The sequence below is a fragment of the Podarcis tiliguerta genome (assembly GCF_965153285.1).
Source record: "Podarcis tiliguerta genome assembly, chromosome: 2".
NCBI classification, from domain to species: Eukaryota; Metazoa; Chordata; class Lepidosauria; order Squamata; family Lacertidae; genus Podarcis; species Podarcis tiliguerta.
In genome coordinates this window covers 81,377,852-81,389,871 of record NC_139535.1, presented here as the reverse complement: position 1 = coordinate 81,389,871, position 12,020 = coordinate 81,377,852, and the positions used below count along the sequence as shown (strand labels likewise).

Below are 12,020 nucleotides of genomic sequence, written 5' to 3'. Positions count from 1 at the left end.
GATCTGCATACTGCTGGCTTTAAAGCTGTTAAATAGCCATGGGCACCCCATATTGAATGGTGTGTTTCACCCCTTTGCACTAGCTGTCCTGCACTACCTAAAGGAGGCTGCATGGCTCAAGCTTACGGTGGCAAATACAGAGCACTTGGTGGTTCTTCCCCTGACACACATTGGGAAATGAGTCTTCTCTGAACTTCCCGACAGGGAGAATTAAGGCATTGAATTCTGGGACGGGAAAAGGTATCCAGCATTTCTCATTGTGGGATTTCCTATTCAGCTGTACAGCAAATGTACTTTCATCCTGACGGGTGGCCCTTCGTTTTGAAGGAGACAGTGGGATCATGGAGAAGAAACTGGCCTTCATGCCCGATTCCTTGCACGCACATGATCATCTTCCTTTGAAAGCTTGATCAGGGTGCGAAGGAAAGCACACAGCTTCTGGTATACCTCCTTGCTAATCTCATGACATAGGACCAGCCATTCTCAGCATTTTTTATAATTTGGCAGCACCTGCTCTTCACTGTCTCCTGTCATGTATCCAGTGTCCCCTGCTCTGACCACATCCTACCCCAGCTTTCATGCTTCACAGGGATTGTTGGTGGTTTATTTTTTTTTTCCTTTGGCCAATCTTGTTAAGGTATCAGCTTTGTCTTGTGTGAAATCCTTGTGCTATGTGCCTGCTTCATACTGCCTTGTAAGGGAATAACCTAATTGGTGTCCACGTCACATCCTGCTCCCTGCCCAATCCCTTTTTCAGCCTCTGTAATGGCCTGTCTCTCCTCTCCTCTTTCTCCTCAGCCTCTGGAGCAGAACCTGTGCGGGATATCAGGTGTGAGTTCTGCGGTGAATATTTTGAGAACCGGAAAGGGCTCTCCAGCCATGCCAGGTCGCACCTCCGCCAGATGGGGGTAACTGAGTGGTATGTGAATGGCTCTCCCATCGACACCCTCCGAGAAATCCTAAAAAGGCGAGCTCAGCCTCGGACCAGTACCTCCAACTCCCCAGCACAGGGTCAGAAATCACTTGCTCTGTCTGTTCTTGGAGGCTCCCTGGAGTCACGCGGTCCAGGGGAGAGCCATGTGCCTCCCATGCCTAAGAAGGCACAGCAGCCAGGGAGCCCTTTGGGGCACTCTCCTACCTCTTCTCCCCCAACTGCTAGAAAAATCTTCCCTGGGCTTTCTTCTCCCTCTTTGCACAAGAAACTGAAACAAGATCAGCTGCGTATGGAAATCAAGCGGGAAATGATGTCTGGGGGACTTCATAATGATTCACATCTATCTGATAGAGCTTGGTCACCACGAGAGGAGATGTCCCCACTCAATCTCTGTAAGTGTTAGCAACAGGGGCTGTATGCATAAGCCTTTGGTGATGGGCAAAAATGCATGTTGGAATGGGTGTGAAAGTGAAGAATTGGGAATTAGGGCTACATGATTTTCCCCCCCCCTCAGTAAACAGGGTGCTGCTGCCTAGTAATCAAGATCTCAGGTAGCATCAGCTTTATGCTCATGCATTCCTGCACTGGAGATTCTGAGGTCTTGTGACCATGTATGGATTCCTTGTAAGATTGCTATTAGAGATTGGTGCCTTAGTACAGTGAGAAACTTTCTGTGTTTCCTGATTGGCAAAATAAATGCAAATATTCAGATACTCCTGTCTCCAAATGTGCAGTCACTCTAGACCTAACAGAGTGTTGAGAAGCATGTTAGCTTCAGGCATGGAGGACCCAGACCTGGAACCTGTTCAGCCTTTAAATTAATGGATGGCTTATCAGATATAAGTGAGATAAGTAGTTCATTTTGTGTGTGTGTTTTGAAAAGCACTGCAGAAATAAATAAGAAGGTTGTGAGAGGTGCATGACTGGTTGCTAATTACTTGCCTTTGAGTGTAAAGCATCCTCTGTGTATGTTTATTTGTCTTTTGCAGCCTCTCGTGCTGACCCCGTGCGGGATATTCGGTGTGAGTTTTGTGGTGAGTTTTTTGAGAACCGGAAGGGGCTCTCCAGCCATGCCAGATCTCACTTGCGCCAGATGGGAGTAACTGAGTGGTCAGTCAATGGCTCCCCCATCGACACGCTACGAGAAATCATAAAGAAAAAGAACAAGCCGTGCTTGATAAAGAAAGAGCCAAACACAATGAGCATTGAGCTTCCACAGCCCATGGGGGAGGATGGAGCTGATCCTAAATCCCCTGGGAAAATGCTGCAGCCCATGGCCTTGTCCCCGCTGGGCGGGAGGACTGGGAAACCACACCTTGGTCGGGAGGTTAGTCTGTCACCACTCAAGTCACCAGAGGGCTTCTTGGCACCACTCTCCACTAAGCGCCCGCTGCCAGATGAGCGGCTGAGCGGCCACAGTGAAGTGAAGCAGAAAACCTACATCCAGACGGAATTGCCATTCAAAGCCAAGCATGTGCATGACAAGCCCACTCATACATGTAAGTGCAACCCCAGAATGGGGGAAGGGATAAGGTTGGGATCCTGATAAACATTGGTATTCTATTTCTGGGCCTTCACTTATGAAATTGAGTTGCTTTCAGGCTTGTTGGGGTGGGAGGGTAGATGCAACAGTGTACATATGGACCTCATATAAAAGGTATTCCACTACAGCCTTTAGAAAAACATTTTGATGCGAGGCAGTGTCCTGATAGGTATGGGGTTTTTTTAATATGTAGTGGGCTTAGAGGTAGCCAACAACACTGGTGTAGTACATTGTCTCTTCTCCTTCCCTGGTATCAGCTAGCCTTTATGCATCCTCTGGCTGGTAGAGAGTTATTTCATTATCTTTAGGGATTCAAACATTGGGCAAATCAGTAAATGGTGTAAACTTTCATGTCTTCAGCCATATGGCCAAAGTGAGCAAAGGTATGCAGCTTGCCTATTTATGGGCAAAGGATTCTGGGGTTTGGTTTACTTGACTTGTGGGCTACAGGTGATGGCAGTGCTTAGAAGTTTTAAAGTGGGCTTTTCAGGCTGTTGGTATCGATCCCTGAGGATCCTTTATGAGGAAATAAGAGTAGTGCCATGGAGCAAATAAGTCCTGGTGCTCCACACTTGAACTGTTACTGCTTAAGTCCTTTACTGAAGGTTTTGCTCAGTCTAGCTCCCTGCCATTTCTGCTCCCAGCCACCGAAGCCTGCTGTGAACTGTGTGGCCTCTACTTTGAGAACCGCAAGGCGCTGGCCAGCCATGCTCGTGCGCACCTCAGGCAGTTTGGAGTGACTGAATGGTGTGTGAACGGCTCCCCAATCGAGACTTTGAGTGAGTGGATCAAGCATCGTCCCCAGAAAGCCGGAGCCTATCGCAGCTACATCCAAGGTGGGCGGCCCTTCACCAAAAAGTTCCGCAATGCATCTCACGTGCGCGACAACGATGCTTCTGGGAAGAGGGCTCCCCTGAGCCTGCAGGCAGGCAGCCCTCCACTGGCGAACAGAAGCCTCGGTGGGGAGATAGTGCCCAGTGAGCCCAGCAAAGCTGTGGATGGTGGCAGTGGCAGTGGCGGCAATGGCGGTGATCGACCTGCAGTCACGTCACCTCTGTCGCTGGTAAAGATGGAGGAGCATCAGCAGCATAACATAAACAGTGAGTCATTTCTCCCAGATTTTCAACACAGGGCCCATCTGGGTACAAGGCTTTCTGGCCAGTCGGGAGGCCTTCTTGAGGAGGCTGCTGTATCTTCCTGGGAGGTAGGAGTGGTGGCAGTGAATGTTCAGGCACCAATCTAATTTCTCGGAGCTCCCAAATTATTCATTGGCCCCAATTCTTTGGGTAGCTTCAGCTAAGGGCCTCAGAGAAATTCCTCAACGGACTGGCATGTAAAGTTCTTAGTCATGGGGAGACGTTCAGCATGACAATGCTTTTTGTGTAGCTTCCCCACTCTCCCGCATGACGTCTATACTTTCTCCTGCCCCACCTTTCTTTTTTTCATAAAAATGTTTTCACAATGTTCCTTTCTCATTCCAAATATATCACAGCCAATGCTTTTTGCTATATCCCAGCATCCTTTCCGAAACAAATTCCCCCCCCTGTTCACTTAGAGTTTGAACGGAGGCAGGCCAAGCCCGTTGAGGCTCCTCCACCTCGAGAAGAGGAGATGGCTGATCTGCAGCAGAAGGTTGAAGAGGTCCGCCAGCCACCTCCCAGAGTGAGACCTGTGCCCTCCTTGGTTCCTAGGCCACCACAGACCTCCTTGGTGAAGTTTGTGGGCAACATCTACACGCTGAAGTGCAGGTTTGTGCCATTGTTCCATTTTGCTAATCCCCTTTTCTGCAGTGAAATTTGAATGGCTTTATAGTGTGGGCAGTTTGCTCTTAAACCTATTATAGGCATCAATCTTCTTGTACCAGGCCTCTTGGAGGCAGGGCAAGAGATGGGCAGGCAACCACAATTCCCACACACCCCTTTCCCACATTCTACTTTTAGAGGGTTTCCCTATGCGCTTTGAGATGAGCAAATCTTCAGCTTGGTTCAAATAGGCTTTTGTGTTCTCTTTGTGCAGGTTCTGCGAAGTGGAGTTCCAGGGGCCCCTCTCCATCCAAGAGGAGTGGGTGCGGCACCTCCAGCGCCACATCTTGGAGACTAACTTCTCCAAGGCCGATGCTCTGCGAAGTGGGACCGATGTGCCTGCGGCACCACCTGTAGCCGAGGCCCAGTAGCAAAGCTCTTAGGAAGCACCAGCATTCCAGGGTTTCTCTCTTACCTTTCCAAATGAACAAGATTAATGGTTATCAGAATGGGGGTGAAAGCAGTATTTGACACCCCCCCTCCCCCCCCGTGCTCCACAGCTTTGCCCACCTGTAGACTTAACTTGGATTTTGGGTGGGACGGAGAGTTCGCAGGAACAGTCCCAGAGTTTGAGCACTAAATTAACGATGCTGTTTTTAATGGAGATGCTCCTTACTGATGGAAATGGTATTCCAAACTGGAGCTCGCTTTTATCTGCACAAAAGTAAAACGGAAATTTCCTTGTCCTTCCAGTGAATGCAGGTTTCTCCAAAGACACACACTTGTTACAGGGAGGAAACATGGACTTGCTCTGTTGCAGTTCAGGCTGTGAGAGATGTGATGGTGAGAATTGTGAATATGAGGTTCTAGTGAAAGTTGTGAACATGAGGATTTGTTTGAGGTCAGACACAAGCAAGTTGGGAGGGTAGACACAGAGCACTTTGTTCTGTGGGGAAAGCTGTTGATTCTGTATGTGACTCTAGAGTTAATGTACGTTTGACTCCTTAGGTGACAAGTCTTTAGTTTCTGTAGACGTTGGATCCTGTTGTGCATGTTCACATTCCCTAACTGTGTGATGGAGGGCCTCAGTCCCACCTGCATTGAAGGGGAAATCATGGACTCTTTGACCCATATACATTTCCCCTTTCCATAACTTCCCAATGTCACCTGGTTATCCCCATCTGTTTCATGTGGGACCCTGTAGGGAATTCAGCTCTGCCACGTTATGGCAATGAGATTTGGGCAAAGGAATATGGTTTTTTCCTGTCTTTAGCCTTGGGCTGAAGAACGGATAATAATGTCCCATAGATAACCTCTGCCTGAAATCAGGGATGACGTGTCCTTCTGGACAAGCAAGTCCTTTCCAAGGGTACCTGAAGAGTTTGGACTTCTTGCGGGTGGAGGGGCCTCTATGTTTCTCCTTTTTAGCAAGAACTTGGTGCAGTTCCCAAACCAGCAACAGTAGGTCCTACTGGAATTTCTGCTTTCCTGTTATTTCTCACTGTTGCTGTCCTCGTCTCTCTTCATAGAACCTCAACTTTTTAAACTCTAGTTTTGTGTAGAAATAACAAGCATTCATTTTTATTTGGATCCCAGGCTGAGCAGAGTCTGGAGGCAAATTACCTTTTAACTTTTTCAATGGGCATATTCTGGTTATTACTGTACCTAGGAATATGTATATTAGATTAAACCTGTTCTGGAAACAAAAGGAGAATCCTGAGTGTGTGCTTTTCTGGTTGTATACTTACGTGGAAGGTGGAGAATGTGTGGTGGTTTCTATAGAGAGGTGTCCCAAGAGCTGCCAGTGGATGTGGAAGCTGTTTCCTGGAGAAACCTTAGGCTCTATCACTCCAGGATAAACTGAAACTAGCAGACTCACTGTCTTGGTAAGGTGTACTTTAAAAGTGTATTGGTGTATAAGCTTTATAAAAAATTGCTTTAATTTTCCCTATGTTGAATGTATTTCCCACATCTCACCTCGTCTCTGGCAATACAGTCTGAGACCCAACCCATACAGGACTTACGTAGAATAGATACTGAAATCCTTGTATCAAAGTGTCTCATCACTGTTGCGGGCGCCTATTCTGCCATGTACAACTTCTTCCTCTGTTTCTGATTTTTAAAACAATTTCTTTTTATATGCTTTGGTCTCCCATAGCAGGCTGAGCAGCAGTCATGTTAAGAAACCAAAGCCACAACTCTCAGCATTTTTTATTCAGCTTACAGAAGAATGTCCCAGCACAAGACAGTGTAACAGCATCACCATATGTCGCACTGGGTTCCTCTTAGACCAAATCAGGGGTTTAAACCTTGATTTCAGTCCAGGCATTCAGTATAAAGGTATGTGGAAATCCTGCAGCACAGAATGATGCATTGGTGAGCAAATTCCTCACCATATATAACTGGGCCAGTTTCCAGAGCAGGGACTAGTATGACAATACAGTTCCAAACATTACATAACTCCCTGTGCTAACAGCTGCCTTCCCAAAACCATGTGGGGAGGGTGCTATTACACCTGTCACTACTTTAAATTAAGGGGTAGCAATAGCACCATAGCTTTCCAGCCAGCTTCATTCTGACTGTCCTGAAAAATGGAAGAGGAAGTGAGTAGCACAGTGTGTCTTGCATGCAAGCATCCCTATTGCTTTCTTTTAATCAAAGGCCATGAAGGATGCATGCATGGTTGATTCTGCCTTGTTTCCATTCCCTCTCCCATCTGAGATGTGTTCTTCCTTAGCATCATATCTGATTGAAAAGTATTCCATAAGAGTGGTAGCAGGGAAATGCTGCTTGGCAGCTACCATGTGCCAAATACTATCCATGTTCCCCCTGTCTATTAACTTACCAGGAAAGCATTACACCTCTGCTTTTCATTGTACAGTGGCTTTCACTTCTAAGTGCATTAAAGGCAACTGAAAGCCTCTAGCTTAAATAATTGGCTGCTTGGTTCAAATCAATATTTATAATCCAGCTCTCCCTTAACCCCTTAGGATTGTCAGGACAGAGTGCTGCAGTGACCTTAGTCACCCCAACAGACAGATTTGCCTCTAAGGCAGTCTAGTGACAGCGTCCATTAGCCATCTTGTCTCCTGACCAGGCTGCGTAATACACCTGTCTCCTCTACCTGATGTGAGATACCGTCCCTCCTGCATACAACTCCTGATCCTAAACATTGTGAAATTTATTCAGAGTTCCCTCTATGATTGGACCCTTTGTGTGTTAAGTTCATGTCTCATCTCAAGTCACTTAGCCTTCCTTCAAGTTCTTCATTGTCATTCGCTTCCCAACTGTGAGCCTTACCTTCAGCATTGTAGCCTCAGGCCTCCCTATTCCTCAGATTCCTTGTATCTTGGGACTTCTGCTACCACCTGTCCCAAAGAGAGGTTCTACTTTCCTCCAAACTGACAACATTCCCCTTCCTTACAGAAGTAGCAATGCAAGCTGTTTGGTTCCTTGAACAACTGGAATTGTATGCCACCACATTAACCCAACCAATTAATGCCAGAGGTTTCACTGCCTAAAGCACAATATAATCAGTTTGGTTAAGCAGTTGCAGTTTTTTTAATCTACTGATAGGTTCCCCAGTAAATTGGTTAGCAGACTGTGAGGGGAAAAGTGATACTTTTAATAATTAGCTTAGAACTGCAGGCAGCCAGCACCATTTTATAAGAAGCATTCTCCCTTATGACCAGAAAAAATGCTTCTTTTAAGATGCTTGATATCATGTATGTGTGCATCATCTTTAAAACAAACCATGCCTTTTGCTTCAGGGATATTGTTTTTACAAATATGCAAATTTTATTTAATTGATTTAATCAAGTAAAACTTGTATAGCCAATTAGTTTACATTTATTTAATTGGGTTGCATTTGCAACTTTGGAATCTTTCAAACTGATTCCTCCCTTTTGCCAGTACTCTCGATACTCTTTTTTTGGAGTTGAGCCAACTATGTGTTCCTTTCAAAGGGCCTGCCTCACTAATAAAGTTTGATGTTCCAGTAGGAAAAGATCTTATTCCTGTTAGAGGGTGGGGTTTTTGGGTAATTATTATACAAGCTGGCCTTTATTATGTTTGTTCCAGGAGGCATTGCATTCAACCTTTTATCATATTATCTGTAGATGGGAATAAAACTCTTGAATGCCTTATCTTAAAGGGGCAAAGCCCATGAATTATGCAGATTTAAATAGTTGAGAAGGGAGATCACAGGGAAATATGGAATTTTCTGTGAGATAGTTCAGGACCACATTTTTTTCTGAAAAGGCTTAGTCTGCGCTACTTACAGGTGTGGGGGCAGAGAAATTACAGCATTATGTTTGTTTAGCCAGGGAGCATTATGCTCATTCTGTCCCTGCAATCAGATATTGATATAGCCTGTTTCAGACCATTTCCAATGGGTCTTCAATAACAATTTCACCCTCAATTGCACCGTGAAATGTTGGACATGATGTTTCCATTTTCTCCAATCTTCAAACAAAGGAACGGACATAGGAAACTGACTTAGACTGAGACCATCCAGCTCAGTAGTGTTGTCTACCAGGAGAAACTTGGAACCTTTTGCAGGCAAAGCAGATGCTCTACCACAAGCTAACGTTGTGATACGAATGTTGCGTTTTTTTCTCATCTTGTTAAATGAAGTAAAAACAAGGGTGTTAACTGAGGTAGAGTAGTAGTTCATGCTGCATTGTGGCATGGTAGGAGACAATGTTAATATCACACTCTAGCAACTTACATGATTAGCTATACTTGGAAATCAAACTCCTTAATGAGACTGTGACAAGGTCTTGATTTTTTGTTAAGGCTTGTACTTTATCAGAAATCTGAGAATATCCCTTCCCAGTTGTCCTGATGGAGATAAAGATCTTCAGTGAGCCCTTATCTTAAGCCCTCTTCAACACTAAATGACCCACATACTCAAGAGGCTCTGCTCTTCTTTGTGTGCAGGAAGTTTCATCAAGGATGCCAGACTCCTGGAACAGTAGATACTTCACCTGGGAGAAAAAATCCTTGTAGGCTGAAGCTAGAGGCTCGTAGACACAATACTGTACAAATTTCTGCCATAATCTACATTAATGGAATAAAAGATGAACATAAACCAAGGGACAAGGAATGACTTGCTTGGTCTACTCCACTAGAGTCAGGCCATTATGGCATTTGCAGCAGTTCTGAGACCCTGCAGGAGAAAGATGAAACAAAAACATATGTTCATACAAATGGAGCTACGAGGCAGGAGATCTTGCAACAGCTTAAACATAGGCCAATTTGTTTTTAAAGCTTTAGGAATTACTATTTTATTCAGCACACCAAGGACAATATAAGGTTGAGTGAACGAAATAGTTTCAATCAATTTAAGGCTATGAATGAATTTGTTAGTTCACTGTTGATACTTGGCTGTACAGAAGAGGATGAAGTTGGGTTTTGTAGAAAAGAGTTGAAATTGGCACAGCCTATTAAAATACAAGGTAAAGGTGCTAGCATGCATGATTAGAATTGTGTTCCAGCAGTTGGTGCCAATCTAGTAATGTAAAACAATTATCAGAGTCTAGGCCGAAAGGATTAAAGTCAGGAAATCTGCCCTTAGAGAAAGCCACCAGTTGACTGATAATGTAAGTAAAGCAGGATTTTGTTTAGAAACAAAATACCAGTATCTGAGAGATTGCTTCATACTATGGATCAAGCCTAGAGCATACTCAGAAGTTTAGGATCATAAGCAGGGCATCCAACAGCTCAAATCATGCCATGCCAACTAATGGATTCTTGGAAAGTCATAATCTAGAGTATGTTATTTACCCAGGGCTGCTTAATAGTGCCGACAAAAGTGCCTTTGCTATGAGTATTAGCATCATGTGGTAGATGTTTTATTCTTGCCCTCAGCATTATTCTGTATGTGCAAGCTGGTGCGAAAGAGACACTGGTAAAAATCTATTCAATTTGTCCTTTTTTAATAACAAGTGACTGTAAGCAGAATAACTATTTTTGCCTGTGGCAACATTCATAAATCAAATTGCGCCATCAAGCAGTTATCCACTTTGTAGTTTAATCTTTTGTCAGTTCCTCTATTCTGACCTTCTGGTGTCCAATTTTGAGTTTATGAAGGAAACCTAGTAACTATATTTTGAATTTCTAATCCAAGAAGCTGAGATGGTTCCAGTACTAGCTATGAAGCACCAAGCATTTTCAAATATGGTGGCAAAAAGAAACCCTCTCTGGTGTAGCTAAGTCCATAGCTGATTGAAAAGTATTCAATTTAGATGTTTATTAGCAATTGGAAATCCAGCTGTTATGCAAATATTACTTTTAATTATCAAATATTTATGGGTTAGAAGCATAGAGTTAGAGGAGACCATCTCTCTGTTCTTCATATTTCTCTGAAAATTAAAAGGCAGACACTTTGCCAAGGGCTTATGTTCAAGATAAAGTACAGTACTGATTGACTAGGTGTTGGTTCTAATTCAGAATAATCAGACATAGTGTAATATATATAGCTATACATTATCAAAGGTGATGTGTTCAAAACACTTGGTTTCAGTAATGTGGTAATCTTGCAAGATAGGCTGATATTCATATATTACAACTGTAGCTCTGAGCTGAAGCAAGAGCCAAGAAGTGAATTCATGGCTGAGGTGAGAAACAACTGATATTGCAGCTTGCCACTCACCGCTTCAGGCAACTCGCTTTCCATTTGAATCCTGTTCAAACTAGAATCTCTCTTCAAATGCTTTCTCTTCTAGAAAAGAATACTGCATTGCAGGAGCCATAACTTAAAAGTGTAATGGGATGGTGGCAAGAGGACTTTTACCTAACCTCTGATACCATCCTTCATGGAAGAAACTGGCCATGCATTGTCTATATTCAAGGTGTTTGTTATTCTAAACCTCATCAGTGAAGAAGCACCAGCTTCCACGCTGGTTTGCATAGCTTTGTGCATTGGTTTGCATAGCTCTGTTTTTACCACCTTTTCAGCAACTTTAGCCCTGCCTTCACATCCCCTGTTAGTGTATGTCAGTTAGGTCCAGTTTGATACGATGCAGGTGGTTGCACTGGCTCCACCAGTTGCATTGGCGGGCTGGCATTATTATTTTGTGTGGGGGTGAGAGGGAAATCTGACCTGATCTTTCTTTCTATTTAGAAGAAACCGTTTATGTGCTCGATCGCACACTGATGTTTTTCACTGAGAGGAGCACAATTGCTACATCAAACTTTACATTTGGGGAAGCAGGCTACACCATGGTGTTGTGCCCCTCTCTGCTCTGTCCCCCTCATAAGGGACACGCCGCCATAGCAGTTCAGGCAACTGACACTCGAGCTGTCCTGCCCCCTCGGTATTTAAATTCCGATGCCGCAGCTCGAAGACGTGGGGAGGGGAGACTATCCATAACAAGGCGTTGTAAAATGGTAGTCGTTGTGCCTCCTGAGCTTCCGTAGCCCGTCATATTCGGAAGAAGTTGAATTCCTTCCAGTTTATCTCGTTGATTATTTCCCCGCCCTCAGTCCACCCCCATCCCCCGCGAGAAAGAGACGAACTAAGCTTCTCTCTTTCTGACCAATAAGAGCAGCTGGTTGGTCCCGCCTCCTGAAAGGTGCGCAACAAGAGAAAGCGGACGCGCTGCATACTTGGGGACAATGAGTACAAATTAGTGCCCGCCGTTGCGCCGCTCCTCATGAGTGATAACCGCTTAGACCCAATGACCTCTTGGAAATCTCTAGCCGGTGCTGTTATTCGCTGACGGAACATGATTGGCATCCGCAATTGCCTTATAGGTTAACCGAAGTGGTTCTGATCGATGCCTCCCGCCTCTAATGA

General features: G+C 44.7%; 1 protein-coding gene and 1 long non-coding RNA gene across 20 annotated transcripts in view; one reads left to right on the top strand and one right to left on the bottom strand.

Moving 5' to 3' along the window:
• The window catches only part of WIZ (WIZ zinc finger), a 56,361-nt gene extending 50,434 nt beyond the window's left edge, over window positions 1-5,927 (top strand). For 18 of the 19 annotated variants that reach the window (XM_083429656.1, XM_083429651.1, XM_083429648.1 and 15 more), the window contains 5 exons: window positions 799-1,326; window positions 1,924-2,433; window positions 3,122-3,577; window positions 4,033-4,225; window positions 4,494-5,927. In XM_083429656.1, the coding sequence (XP_083285782.1) occupies window positions 799-1,326; window positions 1,924-2,433; window positions 3,122-3,577; window positions 4,033-4,225; window positions 4,494-4,650 (1,844 nt within the window). In that variant the 3' untranslated portion in view covers window positions 4,651-5,927. Of the gene's footprint in view, window positions 1-798; window positions 1,327-1,923; window positions 2,434-3,093; window positions 3,578-4,032; window positions 4,226-4,493 lie in introns of all 19 variants that reach the window. The other variant, XR_014508591.1, reaches the window with a different exon arrangement.
• Window positions 5,928-6,414: 487 nt separating this feature from the next.
• LOC310672485 lies at window positions 6,415-11,924 on the bottom strand. Its single transcript, XR_014508616.1, has 3 exons — window positions 11,325-11,924; window positions 10,007-10,110; window positions 6,415-9,389 (listed from the first exon to the last, which is right to left on the bottom strand). It is a non-coding gene; the product is annotated as an uncharacterized lncRNA (long non-coding RNA).
• Between the last annotated feature and the right edge of the window lie 96 nt (window positions 11,925-12,020).